General features: G+C 55.4%; 10 protein-coding genes across 10 annotated transcripts; 4 read left to right on the top strand and 6 right to left on the bottom strand.

Moving 5' to 3' along the window:
- Positions 1-3: 3 nt before the first annotated feature.
- L969DRAFT_44955 (uncharacterized protein) lies at positions 4-2,640 on the bottom strand (the record flags this gene model as incomplete). Its single annotated transcript, XM_014714367.1, has 4 exons — positions 4-476; positions 522-1,181; positions 1,240-1,492; positions 1,546-2,640. 4 exons carry the CDS (start codon positions 2,638-2,640, stop codon positions 4-6), a joined length of 2,481 nt encoding a protein of 826 aa, XP_014569853.1.
- Positions 2,641-2,738: 98 nt separating this feature from the next.
- L969DRAFT_92459 (uncharacterized protein) lies at positions 2,739-4,320 on the top strand (the record flags this gene model as incomplete). Its single annotated transcript, XM_014714368.1, has 4 exons — positions 2,739-3,339; positions 3,398-3,664; positions 3,719-3,798; positions 3,847-4,320. The coding sequence occupies 4 exons, from the start codon at positions 2,739-2,741 to the stop codon at positions 4,318-4,320; spliced, it is 1,422 nt and encodes a 473-aa protein (XP_014569854.1).
- Positions 4,321-4,454: 134 nt separating this feature from the next.
- L969DRAFT_92460 (uncharacterized protein) lies at positions 4,455-6,695 on the bottom strand (the record flags this gene model as incomplete). Its single annotated transcript, XM_014714369.1, has 4 exons — positions 4,455-4,523; positions 4,571-5,149; positions 5,196-5,290; positions 5,336-6,695. 4 exons carry the CDS (start codon positions 6,693-6,695, stop codon positions 4,455-4,457), a joined length of 2,103 nt encoding a protein of 700 aa, XP_014569855.1.
- Positions 6,696-6,824: 129 nt separating this feature from the next.
- Positions 6,825-9,109, bottom strand: L969DRAFT_15246 (uncharacterized protein; the record flags this gene model as incomplete). Its single annotated transcript, XM_014714198.1, has 3 exons — positions 6,825-7,636; positions 7,687-7,822; positions 7,880-9,109. The coding sequence occupies 3 exons, from the start codon at positions 9,107-9,109 to the stop codon at positions 6,825-6,827; spliced, it is 2,178 nt and encodes a 725-aa protein (XP_014569684.1).
- Positions 9,110-10,001: 892 nt separating this feature from the next.
- Positions 10,002-11,882, top strand: L969DRAFT_92462 (uncharacterized protein; the record flags this gene model as incomplete). The annotated part of the gene is made up of 8 exons (XM_014714370.1): positions 10,002-10,348; positions 10,400-10,494; positions 10,548-10,643; positions 10,691-10,768; positions 10,818-10,882; positions 10,930-11,040; positions 11,096-11,332; positions 11,379-11,882. 8 exons carry the CDS (start codon positions 10,002-10,004, stop codon positions 11,880-11,882), a joined length of 1,533 nt encoding a protein of 510 aa, XP_014569856.1.
- A 12-nt stretch (positions 11,883-11,894) lies between these two features.
- On the bottom strand, positions 11,895-14,539 carry L969DRAFT_84990 (uncharacterized protein). Its single transcript, XM_014714371.1, has 9 exons — positions 14,459-14,539; positions 14,190-14,400; positions 13,048-14,131; positions 12,835-12,991; positions 12,654-12,783; positions 12,472-12,604; positions 12,304-12,421; positions 12,033-12,240; positions 11,895-11,982 (listed from the first exon to the last, which is right to left on the bottom strand). The coding sequence occupies exons 1-9, from the start codon at positions 14,469-14,471 to the stop codon at positions 11,931-11,933; spliced, it is 2,106 nt and encodes a 701-aa protein (XP_014569857.1). The 5' UTR covers positions 14,472-14,539; the 3' UTR covers positions 11,895-11,930.
- An 88-nt stretch (positions 14,540-14,627) lies between these two features.
- On the top strand, positions 14,628-17,865 carry L969DRAFT_92464 (uncharacterized protein; the record flags this gene model as incomplete). The annotated part of the gene is made up of 4 exons (XM_014714372.1): positions 14,628-15,824; positions 15,882-16,661; positions 16,712-16,882; positions 16,933-17,865. 4 exons carry the CDS (start codon positions 14,628-14,630, stop codon positions 17,863-17,865), a joined length of 3,081 nt encoding a protein of 1,026 aa, XP_014569858.1.
- A 60-nt stretch (positions 17,866-17,925) lies between these two features.
- Positions 17,926-19,790, bottom strand: L969DRAFT_92465 (uncharacterized protein; the record flags this gene model as incomplete). The annotated part of the gene is made up of 2 exons (XM_014714373.1): positions 17,926-18,578; positions 18,632-19,790. The coding sequence occupies 2 exons, from the start codon at positions 19,788-19,790 to the stop codon at positions 17,926-17,928; spliced, it is 1,812 nt and encodes a 603-aa protein (XP_014569859.1).
- A 416-nt stretch (positions 19,791-20,206) lies between these two features.
- L969DRAFT_293484 (uncharacterized protein) lies at positions 20,207-23,527 on the bottom strand. Its single transcript, XM_014714374.1, has 4 exons — positions 23,199-23,527; positions 22,281-23,148; positions 22,116-22,221; positions 20,207-22,059 (listed from the first exon to the last, which is right to left on the bottom strand). The coding sequence occupies exons 1-4, from the start codon at positions 23,395-23,397 to the stop codon at positions 20,623-20,625; spliced, it is 2,610 nt and encodes an 869-aa protein (XP_014569860.1). The 5' UTR covers positions 23,398-23,527; the 3' UTR covers positions 20,207-20,622.
- A 24-nt stretch (positions 23,528-23,551) lies between these two features.
- Positions 23,552-24,364, top strand: L969DRAFT_70630 (uncharacterized protein; the record flags this gene model as incomplete). The annotated part of the gene is made up of 5 exons (XM_014714375.1): positions 23,552-23,738; positions 23,789-23,892; positions 23,951-24,080; positions 24,140-24,191; positions 24,244-24,364. Exons 1-5 carry the CDS (start codon positions 23,582-23,584, stop codon positions 24,362-24,364), a joined length of 564 nt encoding a protein of 187 aa, XP_014569861.1. The 5' UTR covers positions 23,552-23,581.
- Position 24,365: the final 1 nt, after the last annotated feature.

A 24,365-nucleotide genomic window follows, 5' to 3' on the forward strand; every position in this document is an offset into this window, starting at 1 on the left:
AAGTTAGATTGCAGCGATGGAGTAGACGCCAAAGCCGACAAGCAGATTCTGCGAAGCCCTGAGACGTACAAAACGCCAGCCCGAGGCAATCTCGCCATCACGCATGGAGGTATTGATGAGGATTGAGCACTCTTCGAGATTCCTGTTGCGCCGTCTTCGCGCATCTATCCATCCGAACCAATTCTTGCTCTTGTTGATGTCGCCAATCCTGATGCGTTGAGCTGCGTGCGAGAGCCGATAGGTCTCCGGAAACGAGTACTCGGGCATTGTCGAAGTATGCCGGGTTGCACGACAATAGCTCTTCTGGGTTTTGCCAAGCGCCCATTTGACGCCGTCTGCCGATATATCAACTTTGAGATAAGGTAGCACGGCATCATGGTTTTCAATGACCAGCTTCAGCGTGAGCTGTGGCTGATCGCGCACGTTGACTGGTCGCAAGAGGTCCAGCCCAATGAAGTCGCCCTTGCGAATGACTACTCGAGCAGAATCAGTGTGTTTCTAGAGAGAACCCGGTGACTGACCGTCTGGGCTGCGCCAAGCTGTCTTCCACGCGCCATCTACTGCACCAGAGTATCCCCAATCGAGTGCCCATCGCTCGCCATCTGCGTAGGGTTCGCCGCCTTCGACCCAGCCACGCGCAATCCAGCCGGTACTTTGCTCCCATTGATCGAGCGTGAGATTCGATCCGAATGGATATGTCACGCTATTGGGAGGCGGTAGCATAGGGACATTGGTCATGAAGAGACAGCTACCGGACCAGCAGGCTGACCGAGTGTGATGTGTGTAAGGATGCGGTTGTAGCGGTAAGGAAGGTACGGAATACAGATGATCGCTGAAATGCTTGAGCTTGTGAGTGATAGGTTCGTCGGATGAGGGCATAGTCTGCGCTTGCGGTCTGAGCTGAGCTTGTACACGGTGGACACCACGCTGGATGTAATCCTTGTTGCGCGCGATGCCCGAGCCGTCGCTATAGCCCTTGGGCTGGGAAGGTAACGCGATGAGCTGTGACCGAATGACGTATGGCGGTTCGTTGAAAAAGGTGGAGAAGAAGTTGTCTGCGTGACTCAGCTCATCGTGTGGCATGGCAGACTGGGTGATGTCATCTAGAAACCGACGACTCCTCTCGCGGGATGTCAGAGCGCCTGTACCCAGCCAGGCAAAGCAGGTATGCAGCTCTGCGTCTGTCGAGAGGCGAGCGAGGATCAGTCCGGACCTGGCAGACAACTCAAGAAAGCTTACTGAAGAAGCACCATTCCCATTCGTTGAGAATCGCAACCTCGTCATTAGTGTTGACGACGAGGCGCTGGTTATGGTGGCGCTTGAAGACGGCATAAAGAGCATCGAGTGACCAGACGAGCCAGTCATCGTCTTGGAAGAAGCAGTGCTCGGTGCTCGCCTGGCCGCAGGCGAGATGACGGGCCAGAAAGAGGAGGTTTTGCGGCGCGTTCTGGATGCGGATGAGATGACTGGGACAGTGCGTGGTATCAAATGACTGCCACAGAGTTTCAGCGACTCTTCTGGGTCCGCACGAGTGCGTAAGCTCACATCGTGTGAGAGCGGTGCGAGGGGGTTGTTATTCCAGATAACGATACTCGCGATAAAGTCGAATCTACAGAGGTGGGAGACAATGAGGATGACGTTGTCCGGTCGGTTGTAGTTGAGCACGATGGCTGTCACATCTGCTACAACTTTGCCGCTGGAAGCGGGCAGGTTGTAGGTTGAACCTTCAAGTTCTATTGCTTCTAGTTCGGCGAAAGTAGGCCCATTAGGAACGCCGAGCTCTGCCAGGACATGGTAGGGATCTCTTCCGCGGAGGACCAATTGTTTTGGCTTGCCGGTCCGCCAGCTTTCGAATATACCGAGCAAGAGGAGCAAAGACAGGAACAGAGCGGCAACTCGGCCAACGGCGACTCGCTTGACGCTTCTGTCCATCCAGCGAGAGGCTCTGCGAAGTATCCGTCCCTTGTTCGAGCCTGTAGGCGTATCTGGCTCCTCTTGTTCGAGCTCGTCGAGCTCAGAGACGGACATGAGTCTCTTGTGCGCGACCTGATCATCGACCATGAAGGTCGCAGAGAGCAAGGCAAGAACGACATTCCACACTCTTCTGGGTATACCTAGCTCGTCTCTCTGTCCATATCTATAAGTCCCACTCCTTCTCCTCCCTCGCCTCACTGCACCCCGTCTGAGACTATCGCGTTCAATCTTTTTGAGTTGTGAGATGAGCGTAGTCGTGAAGCGCTCGCTAGCCTTCCTGCTCGTCTCTGCCGTTGGGGACACCATCTCGGGTGACAAGTACCCTGAAGATGAAGGGTCGGAGACCCGCCTCGGACCCATCGAGGGTGGATGATAAGCTCTTGGCGAGCGCGTGCCCGTATGGACTGACAAGCTGGGTCGCTTTGATTCTGTCACGGGTGATCCTGGCTGGGACGTCCGACGAGGGGGAGGTTGAAAGGCAGGGAAGCCGTCACCGGCGTGGGCAGAGAGGAACATGCGAGGGGAAGCAGCTCCATCGTAGGCTTGTCTGATATGTAAACCCTGTGCGAGTCCTTGCGTGTCGATCGAAGGCGGCGCGGGCGTACGAGGCTGGCTCGACCCGGGCGATATGGAAGCCGGGCTGACATCGCGATCCTCGGTCTCCATGGCCCTTGGAGGGTGACCGACTTGGCGCTTCCGCTGGACGACGGTCGGCGCGAGCAGCGACTTTCCTCACAAAATTATCGACGACGGCAGGACGAGGCATGGCGAGCCTGAAGCGCAAGGCTGCCAGCAACGGCAAGCCGGCCAAGAAGACAAAGATGCAGCCTCGAGCGAAGCCAGTGTCAGCCAAGAAGCGGGTCGGCTTTTCGCGAGAATTGATAGCACCGCCAGCGACTGCAAAGCCTAGCTTGCCAAAGAGCGCACTCAAGAAAGCTCCCCCAAAGCAGTCTTCAGATAGCGAGGAAGAAGAACGAGATACTAGCGAGGAAGAGGATACTGACGAGAGCGAAGCAGCAGAAGCGCCAGGATCAGAGCTCGAGGATGAATTGTCAGACGAAGAAATGGGTGCTGCAGCGTCAGCGACAGTCAAGCCGAAGCGATACACCAAATTTGAGATCATAGCAGGATCCTACGAACGCTTTCTGTACGGTCTCGAGGTGTCCATGGCTCGCACGGCCGATCAGAAAGCGCCGAGCGTGACAATCGCTCCTATTTTCCAATTTCCCGCCCATCTGTCCTGCATAAAGGCAGTAGCAGCCAGCGAAGGTGGACAGCACCTTGCCACAGGTAGCACAGACGAGACGATCAAAATTTGGGATCTCAGGCATCGCAAAGAGGTAGGACACCTCGTCGCGCACGAAGGTCAGTCGCGCTCTGCCTCGACTCGCGCCCTCATGCTCACGGTCCAGCACACGAGCAGGCTCTCTATCTGATTTGATCTTTCCCTCCCCTCGCATACTCATCTCGACAGCGTCAGACGCTCAGATATGCCTGTTCAGAACACGTGACTGGGCGCTATTGCGTTCGCTCAAAGGACACAAAGGTCGCATCAATTCTCTCTCGCTACACCCGAACGGTCGCATATTGCTCTCCGTCGGACAGGATAAGCATCTCCGCGTATGGGATATCCTCGGCAAAGGTGCAGGCGGCGTGCCAGGTCAGGGTACCAGCACGCACCTCGGCGCAGGTCAGAGGCAGTGCTCTCTTCTTGCGTACCAGCTGAGCGTTGGCGTCTGTACAGAAGCAGATCTCGTGCGCTGGAGTCCCAAGGGTGATCGCTTCGTCGTCATACTGACAAGAGAGCTGCGCGTGTACTCAGTCGTACGTCGCCATTCCCGACCCTGCTTCGTCTACTCACGCAGCTCACAGGCCATGCAAGAGCAGCACAAGATGACTGCACCCGCACGCTTCCTAGACGCATTGTTCTATCCGACTTCTGTAGACAGCGACGACCTGCTAGTCGCTTGTGACGATGGCAAGATCAAAGTCTTCAGCAGTTCAGGCGGCTCATTCGCCCAACGCGCTCAATTCGTCGGTCATACGAATCGAGTCAAATCAATCAAGACCGTCACTTTGACAGACGCAGACGGCGCGGAGATAGACTTTCTCGTATCAATTTCATCGGATGGCAAGATCAATATCTACTCTCTCGATGCACTCTCGAGACCCGCCGACGTCGAAATTGCACCCCTCGCTTCGTTCGATACAAAAGGCTCCCGACTGACGTGCCTGACCGTCACTGGCATCGAAGCCGGCCAGAATGACCGGCGTCAGGGAGAGCTCGTCGGCTTCCTGTCTCAAGACGAAGACAGTGACGATTCAGAGGCCGCTGATCCTGTATAGTCAGGATGTAGCTTGCTGTGGATCTTGTCTGCGATCTTCTTGTGAAAGGCAGTCGTCGGATGAAGCGTGTCCCAGTAGAGATAGGTATCCCTGCGCAGGATCGTCACTACAAGCTCAGAAATACTTGCGAAAACTTACGGCGTCTTGCATATTCCACCCGTTGTGGAGTTCCAGCAAGCATCGTTGCCATCGGTCAGACCAAGCTGCGCGCCGCATAAGCGTGTATAAACGACGCCCTTTGAATCCTTACCTTATCGGGTGAACTCATGCCCTCGCTGAAGTATGCTTCGGCATCAAAGGTATAGATAGACTGTCCTATAGCCATGCCCGCCGCTTTGACATCCTCGATGAGCTTGTCGAGCGCAATGTTGAACTGACGCGTGAGTGCTGCGAGCACTGCAAGCTGAGTTGCATCGCCAATCGGTTTGGCGAGATAGCGCGAGGCGGGTACTGAGCCGAGAGGCGGCAGAGGTAGGATGACGAAGTCGGCTTTGCTCTTATCGGCTTGACCGGCTTGAAGCGCAACGATCTGTACTCCTAGATCGGCGACAGCTTGCGAGACCCGTAATTCTGCCGTTGCAAGGGTCGAGCTTCCCTTCTGCCAGTCTGACCAGATCGAATATAGAATAGGGTTGATTCCGTTCCAGATGACATGTAATACACGACCTCTGCCAGGTTTGAAGGCGCCACTGCGCACATCAGACAGATATGATGCTATCTGACTTTTTGAGTCGGGCGGCGAGCCATTGTAGCCCGTCGCGTCGTTATTGATATGTGCGCCAATGTAGGCATAATTGGTCATCGGCACGTTGAGCTTCCTGGCTAGATACTGTAGGATGCTTAGCAACGGATCATATCGAGAGGCGAAGACCTACTTCATCGAAGACTGGTCCATTGGAGCGACGACCGCCAACATAAGGCGGGCCCGAAAGCGTGAATTTGTAGACATCAGGCCGGGGATGTCCGTTGTCTGCATCGATGTCAGCACTGCTTGTCTCATGTGAGGGCAACGCACCACAGTACGAAGCGCCAAAGACGACGAGAGCCGAGAAGGCAGCAGCGGCAGGCTTCATGGGTTTTCCTTTAGACTTTCCGTCTCCTTTCTTCGAATGATCGTTGAGCGTCGTCCGGTCGGTAACAGTTCGCTGAATAGACGTCGAATTCTTTGTCTCCGAGATTGTGTGCTCAGTGATGTTTGAATTCGCTGCACGGACCCTGCCGTCACCACTGAGCGAGACATTGAAGGCTTCGGTCGTGAAGTTCGTTGGCTCGTCGCCCTCTTCTGCGTAAGAGCTGTCCGTCATTGTCCAGGGAGACGTCGTGGCGATGTCTTCGGGAAAAGAGGCATTGCTAGCAGTTGCGAGGATCTGTTCTTGCAGCGCTCGACGATCGTAGGGATCGATCAAGCTTTCGCCATTGATTTGCTCGCTTGTGGGATCATCGCTCTCGTCGATTGCATCAGCGTTTGATTTATGCGTGTGGTGCGACGCGTGAACGTGATGCTTGTGATGATGCTTGTGATGGTGTAGCGACTTGCCGCGGTCATGGGGGCTGTCTTCAAGGACGGCCTTGCTTTGGGCAGCTGCTTCGATTGCACCGTCACGCGAGCCATCATCAAGTGCGTCAGGTGGCACCTGTTCGTCATGCACGTCGCGACGCTTAAGCCTGGACGCGCTCGTAGCGATACGATCGCTGAATTGAGTATGAAAAGAGGAGCGATGAGCACGACGACGAAGCGATCTTTTCCATGCGTTGTGAGCGTTTGCCGATCTGGCTGCCTTATCCGGGTGCGAGATGAGATCGGCAGTGACAGAGATAAGCATGAGCGCAAGGCCGAGCGCGATGATGCTGATGACGACGACAGTGCCGAACCGGACCTTCTTTGGCTGTTGAGCTCTGCCGAAAGCGGCTTTCCAGCGTGCATGCCGAGCTCTCTTCTTTGGCGTTTGCGCCTCCTGTGAGAAAGCAGACGAGCCAGACATGGTACGCTCGACCAATTCGACTCCGATATCTGGTCCTGTTGTACGATCGTAGCGAGTCACTCTGGCAGGCAGCTTGAATGTAACAGAAGCCTGACGGCCCTCCTTGGCAGCACCTCGGTCGCTGTCAGTCGCACGAGAAACGTCGACAGGGCACTCATCAGAATTTGGCTCATCGAAGCCGTTCGAGTCAAGTACAGGCGACGCATTGGCTCGGAGGCGGGCGCCTGTGCTGCTTGCGAGGTCGTGCGACGTCGTGGCGGCCATCACAGTATCATCTTGCTCAGTGCGTTCGCTGATTGACGAGAGCGGGCCGGACGTCAGGTCATTCTCTGGGTCTAGGAGTGAGGCAGGTAGGCCTAGGCCGAGTTCGCTGACGTTGCGAGCAGGACTCATCTCCCGAATTCGTCGCTAGCAGTGCTGGCGAGGGGAGATTGAAGCGAGACAAAGCGAGGCATCAGTGACAGATCGTGAGAGATGGATATGATCATCGAGGGCGAGCCGCTCGAAAGAAGGCCTCGGCGGTCACGGCGCGTCGCCGCCGCGCCAGATGAACTTTACATGAGGCGGTGGCTGATTTGTAGCCGTGTGCAGGGCAGGCGCGGTAGGATCCTCGGGCCCCCGGTTGATAGCTTGCTCCGGCTGGTCTACAGGTGGAGTGGGCTGCCAAGGAGCAGGCGAAGTGAAGATCAATGGTTTCGGCTGCCGCCGCTTTTCGAGCTCTGCAAGACTGAATTGCGGCTGGTCAAGCTTCCTAGAGCCAAACACTGGCGTCGCACGCGCGCTGACTGCTCTTTGTGCTTTGCGCGGACTGGCAGGCGGCGTGGCAGCATCTCCGTAAGCTTTTGGCTTGCGCTCTCGCAATGACATGCTGCTCGGCGCCGCCGCTGCTGATGTGGCATAAGCTGTCGATAGATCTCGGCCTTGTATGACGGCGAAAGCCTCTGCAGCTTGCTTGAGCCAGTCATGCTCGGGAGCGGCCGCCTGATCTTTGCTCTGATGGGGTTGAAGCGTCGCGCGCCTGCCTGCTTGCTTGTAGCCGACAAAGCACGTCTTCTCTAGCTTTGCGAGCGTTTTCGGATCCCATGGCGTCTCTGTATGCATGACCGCCTGCTGATCATCGCGCGTATGACTGACGAGGCCAGTAAGGTAAGCAGCGACGCCGCTACATAATGCGGTATCCGAGTAGCCGCCTTCGAGGACAGAGACTAATTTACCGGCAGCGAAACGCTTAGCGAAACTAGCGGCATCGACAGCAAAACGACTGAAGAACGATGTAGGCACGCGCCTATTATGGCGTTGCATGCTCGAGTACTCGTGCTGGCTCGCATCAAATCCTGCACCCTCGCCTGGTCAGCCAGGTTGCGGGGATCATGTCAGCACGCACCTGCAGAGACAAGCACGAGCGTTCGGGACGGCTCAGCATCCGTCTGCTCGATGAAGCGCTCCGCTGCGCCGATCAATGCAGACCGATAGCAAGGGTACAGTCGCTCGTGAAAGTCAGTCTCTGAGCTATACTCGTCCTGCAAGCGTCAGAGCGTAAGCAGATGCGGGCTGCCCAAGGCGCAGACAGGACACACCAGATGCGCATTCGAGATCCACTGGCCATGAGGACCGGCGAGTGTCACAGAAGCTGCTTGCACTCGGTCTGGATCGCCATCTTCACAGGGGTAGGACATGACATCGTGTAAACTACCATAGAACACTCGCAAAGGATCATGCTTCGCCGGTTTCGAGCGTAAAGGAGAAGTCGTCGGCGTGGTTTTGCGCGAGTCAGACAGTAACGCGTTGGCTTCGGCATTGAGCCTGAAGGCGATGTCCTGAGATCCATTGCCGTGATGCAGATCTTGATCGAGTAGGATGACTCTATTGATGTTGTGTCTGTGGAAAGCATGCGCTGCACCGATCAAGACAGTATTGACAAAGCAGAAGCCAGAGGGTGACGATTGACCACAGTGATGGCCCGGCGGTCTGACGAGCACGAGAGCAGATTCGGGTTGAGCAGAAGCAAGGGCATGATCTATTGCTTGACATGTAGCGCCGAGGGCTCCCTGTATTGCGTCTAGACTGCCGGGACACAGGTAGAGATCGCCCTGAGATAGATGTGCAGGAATCTCGCTCTCTCCGGGTGTGATAGCGCGGCAGGCCTCTATCCACTTGATCAGATCGCTGGGATAAGCGCTCGTGCTAGCTTGCTCGTTCGCTTCCAATCCACCGTGGATGTGTTGCACGCTCGTATCAGTAAGGGGCAGAGAAGCGCTGGACAAGATAACCTCGAAGGGATCTGTGTCAAGCAGAAGGGTCTCTGTCCAGCTCAGACTATGCTCTGACGTTTGGCTCGACGTCGCATTATTGACAGAGAGGCGATTCATCAAGGCGTCCAGTGAGGCGTCAGCATCTTCACGCGCAGCTCCAATGGATACGCTGTGAGGATTGGTTGGTGTCGGGACAGGCTCGACGGGACGGCTGGGATCTCCACGAGAGAAAGCCCAAGCGCCTGCAACGCCCGCATGACAAGCCTTCAATCGCTCTGGACGCTCGACAATTGTAGCCGAGTCTGGTGTTCTGACGTATTTGTGCTTCGTACAGTCTGGCTGGATATACACTCGGATCTTTGGGGTATCGCTCGCTGGCTGCACCGAGTCTAGCAAAAGAGTAGAGAGCTTGACAGCTGTCGCATCATCCAGCTGAGGAAGGGTTCCTTGACTCGCACCGGGCTCAGTGCCGACTGATGGTGAGCGTTCAGACTCTTGCGCAGTAGCATAGCCATCAGAGGATGTAGCGCCCAGACTAGCCTCTCTATATTCCATGACGGCGCACGAAGTACGACAGGTTGAACGCGACCGGGCCAAGGCGCCGAGGACGCGACAATGTGATGGGACAAGTCCACAGGTCATCAGCTGGACATGATGATGCAATTTGCCACAACAGATCACGGCAGTCAGCTACGGCGGAGACCTGCAGGCATCCCTCAGCGCGGCACAAAAGGCACAAAACAGACGACTTATAAGAACGAGTTCGAGCAGACGAGCAGCTCACTATCGCGAGCTTGCCCGTCCACATTGCCGTCTCGTCTGAGAGACCGATGCGATGCCTCGTTGGACTTGCAGAGACATCATGGCGAGCAAAGTATGACGTCGACTGATCGATGATTTAGAACACCTGAAGTCGCTCGTCGCACTCGATTCCGGACGGTAGTCTCGTCGTCGTGATCAGTCTGCTTGCCCCGCTGCGATAGTCGTCCTTGAGCATGACTGCACTAAGCCTGACCGTCGTCTCTCCCAGGTGAATGAGGGGGGAGAGATGGTCAAGTAAGCATAGCATAGCCAAGACTGTCAGTGGCCCGCTAGCCAGTCGTCTTCGCCGAGATCGCCGCCGAGAGCGTCTGCCTCAGCCAGTCATGAAAGAGAGGCCTCACTTGACTCGACGCTTGACCACTTCGAGTAACACCTGCACCATTGAGATGCGTGGCCTGTCGCCTTGTCGCCCACGGCTGACAGGCCGGGTCTGTACCGGTGCACAGACCACGACTGCCTTGTTGCCAGCAATGTCGATCTGCCTTGATGCTCGCCAGTCGTTGCCAGAAGTCGTGGATGGGTTGACCAAGTTCGGCGGCGAGTGCGGCTTTCGAGCGCGCACGGGCTTTTAGACCACGTGACAGATGAAATCATTCAGCTAGACATAAGCCAGTGCCACCCTGCCATGGCAATTCCTGCGAGCATTAGCTCAGTGTCACCGGCTTATTGCGATGCGTTGCGGTCCATGCAGCCGATCAGACACCGTGTCTCCCTCAGTCACATCTCGGTAGCTCCATCTAGACTGTATCTGGCTCGCGCACGACCCCTACAGCAGCACGACACGCCGATCCAATTTCGACGAACGATGCTAGCAAGAGCCATGTCGACAGCCGTGCAAGAGCTAGCAAGCGAGCCGCCAGTGCGCAGAGGAATGATTCAGCTTGACAAGAGTCTATTCAGCAAATCACTCGAGATTTGGAGCATCGTCGTACCCGCCAAAGACGTCGTTGCCATACGATCTCTTATTGGCTCGTGAGCATTCTACCTCCAATTCTTCGTCCAAGGCGCTCAGCAAGCCCACAGTCACTCTCTCCAGCTCGCAAAAATCTCGAACGTTCTCAAAGACGAGCGGATTGACCCATCAGACCGCATGCTGCTCACCAACGCGCCGAGCCAAGGTCAATCTATGCTCGCTTGGCTAGCCAAATTTCTCACGGCCGGTTGTCGCTAGATCCACCGCCAGAGCGTATACAGCATGTAGTGCAAGAACATGGGCTACGACTCCTGTCATATCTGCTCACTCTCGACTATGACTATTGGACGGCAGGTCAGCTTGATCTTCATCACACGAAAACCGATTGACATGAGCGACAGATCAGATATTGAGAGCGATCCTGCCGGAAACGGTGGTCGAAGAGTCGCCCTCTGGCTTTGCACAAACGGGCCACATCGGTCATCTTCTGGCTTGTCATCAGACTCTTCATGACTGATATCGATGCAGCTCATATGAACTTGCGCGACGAGTATCTACCTTACAAGCATCTTATCGGCGAGGTCATCCTGTCTGTACGTCCACTTTCACATGGAGTCTCGTTCTGGCTGACCAAGCACAGAAATCGCATCGACTTGAGACCGTCGTGAATAAGCTCGATACGATCGATAACGAGTTCCGCGTTTTCAAAATGGAAGTCATCGCAGGCAAACCAGACTTTAACGTCACCATCGTGCGTGTACATTCCTCTGTGGTTCCCAGCGAAGCTAAAGCGGTGCTTTACTCAGTCAGAAGAGGGCTGCTCGTTCGGCTTTGACTTTTCGAAGGTCTATTGGAACTCGCGACTGCAAGCAGAGCACAGGCGCCTAGTCGCTTCCTTTGCGCCTCTGTCCGTCATCGTCGATGCTTTCGCAGGCGTGGGTCCGTTTGCGATACCGGCCGCGAAGAAGTCTTGCGCGGTCATGGCGAGCGACCTCAATCCCGACAGTGCTCGGTACTTGCGAGAGAATGCAGAGTCGAACAAAGTATGCTTCGCTGGCTTGAAGCTATATAAGCTAACGGACGCTGCAGGTGACCGAACGAATGCGCATCGATTGCAAAGATGGTCGTGAGTATATCAAGCATGCAGCATTAGACATTTGGCAGCATCCCTTTGGGCCACCGCCGACAAAGCCCGCAAAGCGTCGCACAGCAGAGAGAGCCCCTGCAGCGCCGATATCACCCTTTAGACCTCGAAGGATCGTAGACCACTTCGTCATGAATCTGCCGGCCAGCGCGCTAGAGTTCCTCGACGCCTACAGGGGGCTGTACGCATCGATCAAAGAAGATACAGAGTATCAGACGGCACTCATTCAGCAAGGACGACCGCTTGTGCATTGCTATTGCTTTACAAAGCTCGAAGACGCAGCAGCAGCAGAGCAAGACATCTGCGAGAGGGCATCGCTTTCGCTCGCTTACCCCGTCACGCCCCAGATGGACGACTACAGGCTTGTTCTGGTTCGGGCGGTGGCACCTCACAAGGACATGTACTGCTTGACGTTTCGAATACCGGCAGAAGTATTGCATGCTCAATGAGCCGCATCTTTGACAATGACGAGAGTACAAGAGATGCAATGCGAACGTCTATGATCGTTTGACGCCCTGCGTTCCCCGTGCTCCCCAATCAGAATGCGCGCTATGTGAAATCATTTCAGCTGGTCAATGCAAGGCGGGGGAAGAACGTACTCTAGCAACACTCTCAGAGCATTGCGAGCCCTGATGCGGGTAATGTCCTCGCTGCTTGCCAGCAAGCTGCTTGGCTTTTTGCTGCCTGGATATGGCAACGCTGCCTGCAAGTATTCATATGCGACCAAGGTGACACCGAACTGGGGCGAAGATCGCAGAACTCGCGCAGGTCCTCCCTTGAACAGCGCCCGCGCGCCTTCTTCTTGAACTGTGAAGCAAGAGATATCAGGCCGACTGTGACGGTCATGATCTTGACATATTTTTGACTCACAGATTTTTGTGCCAGCGTCCATGAGGCCTTTGTATGTCGACTCGCCTTTACGCGCCTCACTTTGCAATCGCGTCTTGATCACGTCGGCGGGCGTCGTCAGATATGCCGATGGCATGCCCTACATCAACATGTCAGACGCATAGTCCAACGTAGGCGCGAGAGACGCACAGCAATGGAGGCGGCCGCAAGTGTCTCGCCGAAGCCGAGCTTCTTGCCATCGCGGCCCTCGTGGAAGATATCAGACTTGAGGTGAGAGTAGCCAGTGAAGTAAATTGCCGAAAAGGGCACATCTCGCAAGAGACTGCAGCATTGGATTAGAACAGCTCGTCAAGCGCACTGAAGGATCTGACCATGCCGAAGAGCCTTTGTAAAGGCCTATCAGGCCAAGCTGACGGATGATATGTAGTGCCCCGCGCTTGATGTTCTCTGCTCCTCTCGTCTTTGCCGCCTCGCCCTGCATTTGCAACCGAATCTTGACAACTATCAATGATGTCAGCTAGGCCACAAGCCGCAGAGGGGAAGAATATTCACTTTCGAGCGGGTTTGTGAAGACGACTTGCGATGCTCCTGCTGTCGCGCCGGCAACCAGCTCCCAGATCAACGGCACTTTGCCTGTCTCTGGATCCTTCGTTTTCCGCCGCACAAGGTCGTTCATCGTCAGTTTGATCGCCTTCTCAGGCGCGACACCCTGCATTTCGTCGCTCTCTCGTGAGCACAATCGCACGGGTAAAGCATTCGACGCACAATGAGCTGCGGCGGCAGGCCGCGGTAAAAGCCGGCAAAGCCCTCGTTCTTATAAACCTTTCGGACGCAATCGAGACTGTTTTTATAGAGCAATTCGCCAACGACTTTACTCCTTTGATTCTGCATTCGTGTCTTGACGAGATCGATGGGATATACGGCCGTCGCGCCTGTCGCGCCTGCAATGCCGCCCAGACAGAAATTATAGGCTGACTTTGCAATGTCGGTGAGAATCGAGGTCGTCAATGGCTCGGGTTCGCCCATGACGGGCCGTTCCCACTTTGGATCGAGAAGCTGAGCAAACTGACTGAGCTTGAGTCGAGGATCTTCTGACCCCATGCCCGCAAAGTGAAAGATGATTGAGACTTCCATGGGCGTGAAGATGCCGTATCGCGTAGACTGGGCGGCGGAGTTGAGGAAGTCCTTACGATCGATTTTGCCATCAGACGACTTTGCAATCGCATCTCGGATGACTTTCTCGACCATGTCCATCTCACGTATGACATTATGGAAAGCGATTGCTTCTGAATAAGACACTTTGCCGCCGGGTGTCAGAGACGCAATGGTTGGCAATCGCTCGAGAACTGATTCGGACAGCTTGTGTCGGGCCAGCTCGTTGATGATGCGCGAGAATTGCTCGACGGTGACGTAGCCCGTGCTCTCCTTGTCAAGGTAGTGAAACGCTTGTCTCAATCGTTCGCCTTGAAGACCCTTCATGAGCTGTGTGAACTCTTGATAGCCCAGAACGTGATTGCCAGCGCGTTTGCCGAGGTACAAATGCACCCAGGGTGAGTCAAAGTCGAAAGGAATGGCATCAGGACCGAGATTGGCAGCAAAGACGTTTTTGAATTCGTCAAATGTGATCGTGCCGGAGCCGTCGAGGTCGAAGAACTTGAAAGCCACCTCAAAATCTGCATCTGGCTTCTTGAGGAGCGCTTCAAAGGCGGCAAACTCTTCGAAACTGATTCTTCCCTTTTGTTGTGCATCTGCGACTCTGAACAGGTTGCCATACTGCCGCCTGCCAATCTTGCCGCTGAGGTCGCCTTTGGGCGCTATCGCGTCGACGAAAGAATCGAGATCGAGGTACCTGCCGCAAGCAACAACAATGTGTGAGCGTACATGCAGGCAAGGGATAAGTCACTGACTTTGTATCTGAAGACTCCGATGCTTTGGCGTTGGCTTCAAAATTGCGTCGCCATCTCGCGAGCTCTGATTCTGTTGTCGCGCCGGACAAGCTCTCCGGGTTGCTGGCTGCTACAGGCAAGCCTACCGACCGCGCTGCAGAGCTCGCAGTCTCTCTGAGCGTCTCCTTCGTCTCGTGCGCTTTCTCCTTGATTTCCGCCATCGAATTGGGACCTGTACGCGTCGTTCGGCGTGTCAGTGCGGCACATAGCTGTTGCTGTAAGTAGCGTACCTTTGCTGGCCATGATGGCCTGCTTTGCGGTGCAAGGTGTCGATGTGTGTGTGTCAACGCCACGACATCGGCTATCCGGACTAACGGGCCGTTCTAGTTTTGACGCGTTCGTACGCTCACACTTTTTATCGCTGCGCCGTCAGGACGCAGGCGCTCCTGTCTCAGCAACATGAAGAAGCCTGTCAGTGCGCCGAGACGGGGAGATCAGCCGTTAGCCGCAGCGTCATCTGCGCCAAAAAGCAAGGAAGACAAAGCGCTGCTTGAAGAAATAGTGGCACTAGGAGGCGACGAGCAAGACTTCGCCCTGCTTGCAGACCTTGACTCTGCATCCGAGGACGAGGCGGCGGAGTCATCAGCACTCCCGATAGATGACAAAGCACTTAAAGCGCTTGCCTCAGATATCAAGCAATTTCTCAAGAGCAATGCTCTCAAGGCAGAGCCCGTGCCAGACATTGAAGCCTCGAGTACTTCTGCCAGTAGCGAGGACGAAGCCGCGCCGGAACCTGCAGTCAGCTCTGTCAAAACAATCAAGCAATCGCTTGAGAAAGGCAAGGGTAAGGCGCTACCCGAGCCTGCTCCCGTCGCTACCGCAAACTCAGGCTGGCTGGTAGACCCAAACCCGAGCTGGCACACGCTCGAGTTAGACGCTCTGCCTGCGCCAAGTACGAGCAACGGGCATACAGACTCTGCAGATGTCAAGCAAGCCCTACAAGCTCGAAGCGAAGTATTGCTCGTCGAAGCATCTCAGCAATACAGCGACGCGCTCCTGCCCGATTCCTCTGCCTCCAACCATTATGGCAAGACGGCCAAATCGACTCTACGAACAGCCCGACAGATCCCACTGAGCAACTCAGACAAGGCGTTTGTGTCGTCCATACTCGAGTCGGGCACTTCAGCAGACAGGTTATCCGCTTTACTCCTTCTTGCACAATCTAGTCCCATGCACTGCACACGCTACCTGCAGCAGATCCTTGCACAATGCCGCAAGAAGAGCAGGAGCGAAGCCGCGAAAGCGACTAGGCTCGTCATTGAATGGTGCACCAAAGCATCGCCATCCTGCCTTCTGCCGACAGATCGCAAGCTGCGTTTGTTTGTCGACCAGCCAGGTCTGACGGCTCTCATCGCGCTGTCGCACGACAAGACCGCCGGCAAGCATCAGCGAAAGCTTATAGAGCAATATCTACTGCTATGGGCGTTCGAAGATTGGCTCAAAAAGTGGTTCTTCGAGCTGCTGCAAGTCGCAGAATCGTTCTCGAGTGATCCTCTGCCTTTTGTCCGAGGTCAAGCGCTCGCTCACTTTGCTGCTTTGCTTGCTGCAACTCCCGAGCAAGAACAGAATCTGCTCCGACTGCTCGTCAACAAGCTGGTCAGTCGTATGCCTCATGTTGATGCGCTCGTCACTCATGGAAGCTGTCGTTGATAGGGGGACAACGACCGAGCGATAGCTTCAAAGACATCTCATCTCATACTGCAAACGCTCCAGACTCATCCCATGATGAAAGCCGTCGTTGTGCGAGAGGTAGCAGAGATAGTACTAAGGCCGATGCCACAAAGTGCAAAGGACAAAGGTCCCCAACGGGGTGGGCAGCACAGGCGATACTACGGCATGATCACACTCAACCAGATCATGCATACTCGCAACGAGCAAGGTCAGCAAGTAGCAGACAAGGTACTCGAAGTATGCTTCGATGTCTTCCACGAGCTCGTTGGCGATACGGCCGAAGAGGCAGCTCTGCCTGACAAGAAAGACAAAAAGCGAAAGAAAGGCCGCAAAACTTCAAACGTCCGTCCTGCTGAGGACACAGACGGCAAGATGATGGCTGCTGTTCTTACTGGTGTCAATCGCGCTTTTCCTTACGCCTCATCCGACATGACGATGCTCCAGTCTCGATTGGATCTGCTTTTCCGTATTTGTCACAGTGGCAACGTCAACGTCTCCGTGCAGGCCATGTCGCTTTTGAATCAGATTGCGAAGAGGAATGAGACTATCAGCGATCGCTACTACAAAACTATCTACAATTCGCTCCTTGACCCCCGTCTCGTCAACACGACAAAACACGCAATGTATCTCAATCTGCTCTTCAAGGCTATGAAAGCGGATGCAGTACCAGCGAGGGTACAAGCCTTCGTCAAACGTCTTGTGCAAGTGCTGTCGCTACACCAACCTCCCTTCGTCTGCGGAGCCCTGTATTTGCTCGCAAAGGTAGGCAACGGATTCGATTGAAGCGTGTCCACGCTGACACTGGGCGGCAGCTCATGCAAGTCACACCTTCGCTGCGGAGCATGCTCACTGTTCCCGAAGATGCGGACGCAATCATCGAAGCCGTCAATGAGGGGGAGGAAGGCGCTCCTCAAACCGGATATGACGGCACAAAGCGAGAGCCTCGCTACGCACGAGCGCAATCATCATGTCTCTGGGATATCGTGCGTCCCTGCTTGCATGTCTAGCAACAACAAGCTGACCAAATTGATAGCTCTATCTGACGAAGCATTACCATCCGGCAGTCGCGCAGATAGCAAGCTCAGTTCTCGAGGGCGAGGAAGTGCAGATATCTGGCGAACTCGAAAGCTATACGATTGTCCACTTCCTCGATCAGCTGGCGTATCGCGCTCCGAAGCAAATCAGCAAGGCTAAAGGTGCTTCAGTCATGCAGCCCGCTTCTGCAGATCGCGATGGATTGTCTGTCTCGAACCGCAAAGGATTAGGCCAGAATGCTACCGTCAATTCTGCCTCTTTCGTACGGCAAAAGGCAGACGATGTCCCCGCTCAGGAGCGCTTCTTGCACACATACTTCCGTCAGCGCGGCGTCAAGAACAAACAGGCAGACGAGGCTGCATCTGAGGCAGGTAGTCTCGGCTCCGTCTCATCTTTCGAAGAAGATCTCAGTGATGTCGATCTCGACGAAGTGCCGAATCTGGACCTGAGCGAATCTGACGCCCAATCCGAAGAAGGACAGGAAGGCGGCGAAGAGAGCGAACTGGATGAAGAGGAAGTCTGGGCTGCAATGCAGGCGACTATGCCGCCCCTCGATGAGCAGTCCTCCGACGCAGGCGAGGCTAGTACAAGTATGATCGACACGAGTGATGTCGATAGCAAAGCACTCAAGGGAGACGACGCGCTGCGGATCGACAGTGACTTTGACGACGAGCTTGTCCTGAGCGAAGATGCGCTGGAGTCCAGCGAAGAAGAGAATGATCTGGTGCGCGATGATGGCGAAGAGAGCGATGAAGAGGGAGCTGCCTTGCTGGAAGACGAGGAGGATGCTGTGCTGAGCAGCGAAGAGGAAGAAGCAGCACCGGAAGAGCCAGCTCGCAAGCGAAAGAAACGCAAGGCAGATGTACCCACGTTTGCCGACGCAAGCGCTTACGCTCATTTGCTCGGTCAAGACGAGAAGGAGGACGAGTAATCACTCGATGCACACGTTCTTGCCACATAGATCGTCTTCATTGGTACTACTACTGTAACATTAGGCTTCGCGTCGTACAAAATGCGAGTAGCTCTCTGGCGCAGATACAAATGCTTGCTGCGATGCCGCATGCGACTGTGCAGGAGGTCCGACTGGCCTGGTAAGCTGATGCTGGTGCTGCGGATCTGGGTGGTGACCGGTCTCGTACCGCGGTCCTGCTGAATACGGGAGGGGACGATAGCTCGGCTGCTGATCGTACTGATACTGCCTAACAGAGGGGTATGTTTCGTGCTGAGCGTATTCATTCACATGACCTTCCTGCCGCGGGCCCAAGGGCGACGGTCTGTCTTGGTCTGTAAACGCATTCGGGTATTGATAGGCATTGGGGAATGATGGCGCAGGCGGCGTCGGCGTGGGAGGCGAGAAAGCGAAATTGACAGGGCTCGCCGCATGCCTTGGCGGTGGCGGTGGAGCATGCATACCGGATCCCGCGCTCTGAGGAGATCCGTGCAAATTGCCGCCGGAATTAGAGGTCGGCATAGGCCTATAGGGCGAACCAGTCGTAGCCGGTCTATCGCCGTAAGGACCGCCGAGCTGGCTGTACGGTACTTCCGAAGGCACCACTGCGCGAGGCATCCCTTGTTGCTGTGAAGCGTCGAAGTTTTGGATCATCCTCATCGCGTCTTCGTAGTCTGCAGGCTCGCGCCTTGTATCTACCACACTGGATGTCAGTACACAGCGCACAAGCAAGCACGCGCGTACTGACCTAAAGGAGGTGGAGGCATGCGAGACGAGATTGTGTACGGGTGGTAGCGATCTAATTGAGACACGCGAGCTGAGCCGCTCGATTGCGCTCTCGGCATTTGCGGTCTATTGTACATGCCATTTGATCCGATAGGCGGTCCAGAGGAGGATTGCGGCCGCCCATTTGGGTCTGGATACATGCCATAGGGATGTCTACTGTAGCTGCTGATGGGGGTCGACGCCTGCATCGATATTGCAGAATCGATACCGGGCGTGATCATGCCAGATGAGCCTGAGGAGCTCGAGACAGGCGACATGAGTTCTTCTGGTTCGCCTCGGTACCGAAGGACGCCGTCTAGGCCTTGCTCGATCTTTGGCGGTATTCGGAAATGACTGGCGCTGAGGAACTCGGGCGAGATGTCTAAGGCAGCCAGTTCGAAGAGTGATGATGGTGTGCGCAGCCGATGGTGCAGTACATCCTCGAGCGCATAGTAGCCAACCATGTGCAGTGTGCCGATCGAGAACGTCTTCTTGACGAGACCTTGCGCTTTGAAACGGACCGATGATGTCAAGCTGCCCACGAGGGCTCGTTCTCTCGCGCGTTCGATGAGGATGGCTGCGTCTGTGGACGCGTCTGAGCTCGCCCTCGCTCGGCCTGGCACATCCGTCATGGGCATCCCAGATGGCATCGAGGGAGAGTTGCCAAGTCCGTTGGTAGATAGCTTGCCCGTAAAGGAAGGATTAGGCTCTCGCGAGTATATGTTCTGCGCCGAGTTCTCGCCAGATACAGCAGATTTGCTGGAGACGGGCAACTTCTTGTCCTTGTCCATCTCGCGATAGACGAGGAAGTTATTGAGTATCCTCGACGGACTCCAGATCATGCCATCAGTCCATCGCTTGATGCCTGCCTCTTTCTCATCAAAGACAAAGATTGAGCCCGATCGGATGAGCTCCTTTTCCTTGTCTTGCAAGCGCCGTGGCACTTTGGCCAGTATGCCACGGTGGCATGCTTCGAAGACGAGCAGGGCGTCCAGCGTTGTCTCTACATAGCCAAAAAAGGTCGGCTCTTGCATCTGAAGAGACGGCAAGCTGCTGTTACTCCCCGATCCGCTGCCAGCAGAGAGAGCGCTACCGCCGCCGCCGCCGCCGCCGCCGACAGCTGATGTAGACGGCTTTGCCATGACTCGCCCACGATTATAGGCCCATTCGAGGGATAGGTGTCTTTATCAGCCAAGTGAGCGACGATGATGTGGCAATCCCTCTGTGTGTGCTAGCGCCCTCTATGTACGAAGCCGGATGATCTCGCGCTCCGAGCGTACAAAGTGTCCGTACAGTGTGGGCGGTGTCGTAGTGAACTCTCGAGCAGCTCGAACGGTGCCCAGCCTGCCTTTGTGTCGAGCAAGAGTGTGCGAGCGGACGCGGAGGTGCCCAGATGAGCGGCCAGAGACGGCCCTGATCGGTTGCTCCTAGATCGTCGACTATCTGGCTAAATTGCGGTCTTGGTCAATCTGGCTGACGCTAGCGGAGAAGGACCCCAGTGGTACGCAGGCCTCGGCTCTGGGCCGTCCCTCAATGCTCAATTTGCTCTCGCGTGCGACTACCACAGCTTCTCCTCGTGGCTAGGATGCTGATTTAGGCAGATGATGTTGTTGATGATGATGCGAGCTGCTCGTGGCCTAATGCGCGAGACCAGTCTGCGAAACACTGCCGTCGTTCGCCCTAAAACTCGGCATTCGCGCTAGGCTGATCAGCTCGCGTGGTCGGCCCGATCGACGCTCAGCTCTTTTGATTTTCGTCCTTCGCGGTAAGAGATAAGTGGAATCTGTTGACACAGGATCTGCAGCAGCAGTAGCAGCAGCAACAGTCTTGGGAGGGGCAGCCCTCGATCCCACAGTTCAAAAGGAAAGTCTGTCCCGCTCTGCCCACGCCATAGAACTCGCATGCCACGGAATTACCGCTATCCACGACAATTCAGAGAACATTTCATCGAACAGATCCGACTTGCACTTGAAATCAAATGAAATCTACAGCAGTCGGCCGAATCTGTCGACTGCCTACCGGGTTCTTCTCCACCCAGACTTCCTCTTCTTTCACGCGCCTCTTGACTGCGGGACCCAGATTCGGGTTCGGCTTGGCTTTGCGCCCACTCTTGAGGTCCGCGTCCGCGTCATCTGCGCCATCCTCGACGTCGAAAGAGAGTACACTCTTGTGAGGTTTCTTCTGTTTCTTGATCTTCGTCTTTGTCGACTCGGTCTTAGCAGCTGTAGGTCGTGCCACAAACGTTGGCTTGAAGCTCGACAAGTCCACTTGCTCGACATGCCCCGGTTTGGGTGCTTCGTAACGAATGCCATGCTCGGGATCAAACCGGGGCACAGACGCGACCGTAGCCGCAGCATCCATCATGACTGCATCTTCCGCTAGCGCTGTTTCCGGCTGGACCGCTGATGGGTCCGCGGGCGCATCAGCGTGCTCCACTGCAAGCGTTTCTTCCTTCTCATCGTCGTCATCGTCAGAGTCTGCGAAGATGGCCTTGAAAATGTCCATCGAAGGACGCTCATACGTCAGCGTATCTCGACCTTGATTTTCGTCGTCACCGATCCCGACCGTAGCAAGATCCCTCGGACCAGAGGGTTGTGCCTTACTAGCCGCAGGCTTATCAGCCATAGGTTGTACGGCCGTCATGGCTTCTATGGTCGCTTCGTCCAGATTGCTCGAGCGCACAATACGATCCATTGCAGCCTTGTTGAGCACATCCTTGCTATCGTCTTTCACGTTGACATGCGGTCCTTCTGGATGCGGGTCGGGTACGTTGAAGCGTTTGCAGAGCAGCCGGTTCGGGTAAAAGGGCGTTTCGCTCCGTGTCAGTGTGCCGAACATGCCTGCTCTTGCAGCGTTCTGTGCAGGCGTCAGATTCTCTTCGATATATTTGGGTGTTTCCGCTTCGCCGGGCTGAGCATCCTCAGACAGAGCAGTGACTTTGCGCAGTCCCGGCTCTGGCTGATCGGCTGCAAAAGTTGTAGACAGTGCTGAGCCCGCCGTGAAGCGCGAAGCCATCATGACGCTCATAGGCTTGAAGATCTTTGCAGATCTGGCAAAATCTTGCAGCTCTCTGTTCAGCTGGGCTACCGTCATATTTGCCAGAGGTACGAAGCGAACATCCTTGCGCAGACCCGCCGCGCTCTCGAGAAACAGACGGTAGCGTGTTTGGCGGGGGATATCGTCCTGGTAGGGCATATAGCCGCCCAGAGCAGCTTTTGCCGTCACGACGTCCACAGAAGGGACCTCGACTTCGTTGGATGGCTCCGGCCCCGTCGGAATCGCCTCTGAGGTCGAACCGTTCGGAGCCGCAGATCGAAAGCTCGCTAGGCGCTCTCGATCTTTGGCACTGATAAAGTCGAATACAGAGCGAGCAGGCCCTTTGATGGGTTCCTCGCCGAGCGCATGCGCTCGCTACAGCACAGCAGACACCGTTAACAGAAACAATGCCAATAGTGAAGACCACTCGCCTCGTCTGCATTCTTCACGGTCTGCTTGCTCGCTTGCGGTATTGCGGCACCCAGAACACGCTCAGGTCGTGGCTGCCATTCTTGTGGAACATCCGGAGGCTCGAACCTGCGATGATATCGATACAGGCTGAGCAAGAGCCTGCTGAGGCAGCGATTTTCACTGACCATGTATCTACTGGAACAGGCTGTACAGCGAGTACGAAACCAGCTATTACGATAGAGTCGTCCTTGAATCTCTGACCAGCTGATGCAGGCCGGGTTGCTCGTTCTCGCCGTCTGTCGGCTTGTACTTCGGACTGGCCAAGCAATTGCGGACCCTTCCTTCTTCGTTCCTCAGTGGCTGTCCTGAGTACCTCTTCGTCTTGAGGCCGCATGGCATATATGTCCGCATCGTCCTCATCTAATTCCTCTAGTGCGCTGATACCGAAAGCGCCACCTCGGGGGAGAGTGATGTCGCTAGCCTTTGCTTTGCCTTTGACAATTTGGGATGTCTCGGCTTGTAGCTGATTGAGCGTCATGCCTGCAATGTATCCAAGACCGAAAGTATTGTCCTTGGCAGCATAAGCGACAAGAGGCCGGTCGAGAGGAGCAAAAGAATGCTTGAGCGCCTCATCATCGTCATTCGCAGACGAAGTGTAGAATGAGCCTAGACCGAGTTCATCTGCTGTCCGTTGGCGAGCTTGAGCAGATACGCGAGGTCCTGCCCCTTGGCCTTCCCTCCAACCCATTCGCTTCATCAGCTTTTCGCCAATCGCGTCTGAGCGCGGCTTGACCATATCGCCCAACAGCGCATCGAAACCGGTCGCACTTGCTGTCTGGGGAGCATCAAAAGAAGCAGATGGCTTCAACGACTCCGTTGCTCTGAGTTCGACTAGATCCTCTTCGTCCATGAAATCCTCAGGACGTTGCATTGTTCGCTGCTGCGTGCTCGCGTCTGATGCATTTTGACCTGCTGCCTCTTTGGTCGCTCGGGAGGACTTGAATGTCGACGGCGTCCATCCTTCCTTTGATCCGACAGTATTGAAGTAGCCAGCTGCAGATCCTGCTGAGCACTGCGGCTAATCCGAGTAACGGTAGGCCTACCTGAGAAACCGCCTGTGAAGGCGCCATGAAGCCTCCGCCTGCCCTTTTCGTCCCTCACCTCTTGCTGCCATACAGGGACATATTCATTCTTGTCTTTGTGGGCGATAGAAGGCAAAGGCGTGCCATAGCTACAGAAGTTCTCGTTGAGGCCTTGCACATTGAGCTCCTCCGCTTTGCGCTTGAGCCGGTTGGTCGCCATCGCATCGCCTGTAGCTCTATGATGCTAGTACAGAGACGACAGTCAACGAACGCTAGACCTGCGCACTCCACTGGGCCAAGTGATCGATGACAGAGGGGTCGAGGTGATGATGCAGGTGATGATCACCTCGCGGCGACGTGGCGACGACGCTCGCGCCAGAGCAGAGCATCATCCAGCCCCGGCCATGGCACCGCTAGCGCGACGCCTGCTGGCTGAACTCTCGGACTACAGACGCAACGCTTCCTCTTTTGATCACTTGCTGTCTCTCTCGCCCGTCTCCGACGAAGATCTCCTGACATGGCATGCTCGCCTCAAAGGTCCCAAAGATTCGCCATTCGAGGGTGCCTAGACGCTCAGCTTGCACCAGACAAGCACTGACTTCTCAGCCCAGACTTCGACTTCGATCTCAGCATCAAAGTGCCTGAAGCCTATCCGAGCAAACCGCCATCAATCTACTTCACAACTCAGCTGTGCCATCCAAACGTCGCAGTCAAGGTACGCAATACCCCGCGCTCCGACTCCTGTGCAGGCGCTGATGTCGTCAGATACTCAGACTGGAGAGATCTGTCTGGATGTGCTCCAGAGCGAGTGGTCGCCAGCATGGACACTTGCGAGCGCGTGTACTGCCGTTCAAGCACTGCTCGCCTGTCCCGAGCCTTCTTCTCCTCTCAACGTCGACGCAGGTAGGTACTTTTCTCTCTTGCACATCATATCTGCTGCTCATGTCAGTCTGTCGGGGCAGCCAATCTTGTGCGATCGGGCGACAAGATGGCCTACTATTCGATAGCGCGTCTGTACGCACAGCTTGCGGTCCCAGCTACGCCCTGACACTACACGCTTCAACAGCCGTCCAGCGCTACTCAGCTTCCGAATAGCTACAGTCCAAACAGTCGCTTGTCCTGATACAGCGATCACAGACTGCACCAGTACAACACCCATTCAGACTCGCTGTCATATCACTAGCTAGT

This window comes from Mixia osmundae (genome assembly GCF_000708205.1).
Source record: "Mixia osmundae IAM 14324 unplaced genomic scaffold scaffold_2, whole genome shotgun sequence".
Classification (NCBI taxonomy): Eukaryota; Fungi; Basidiomycota; class Mixiomycetes; order Mixiales; family Mixiaceae; genus Mixia; species Mixia osmundae.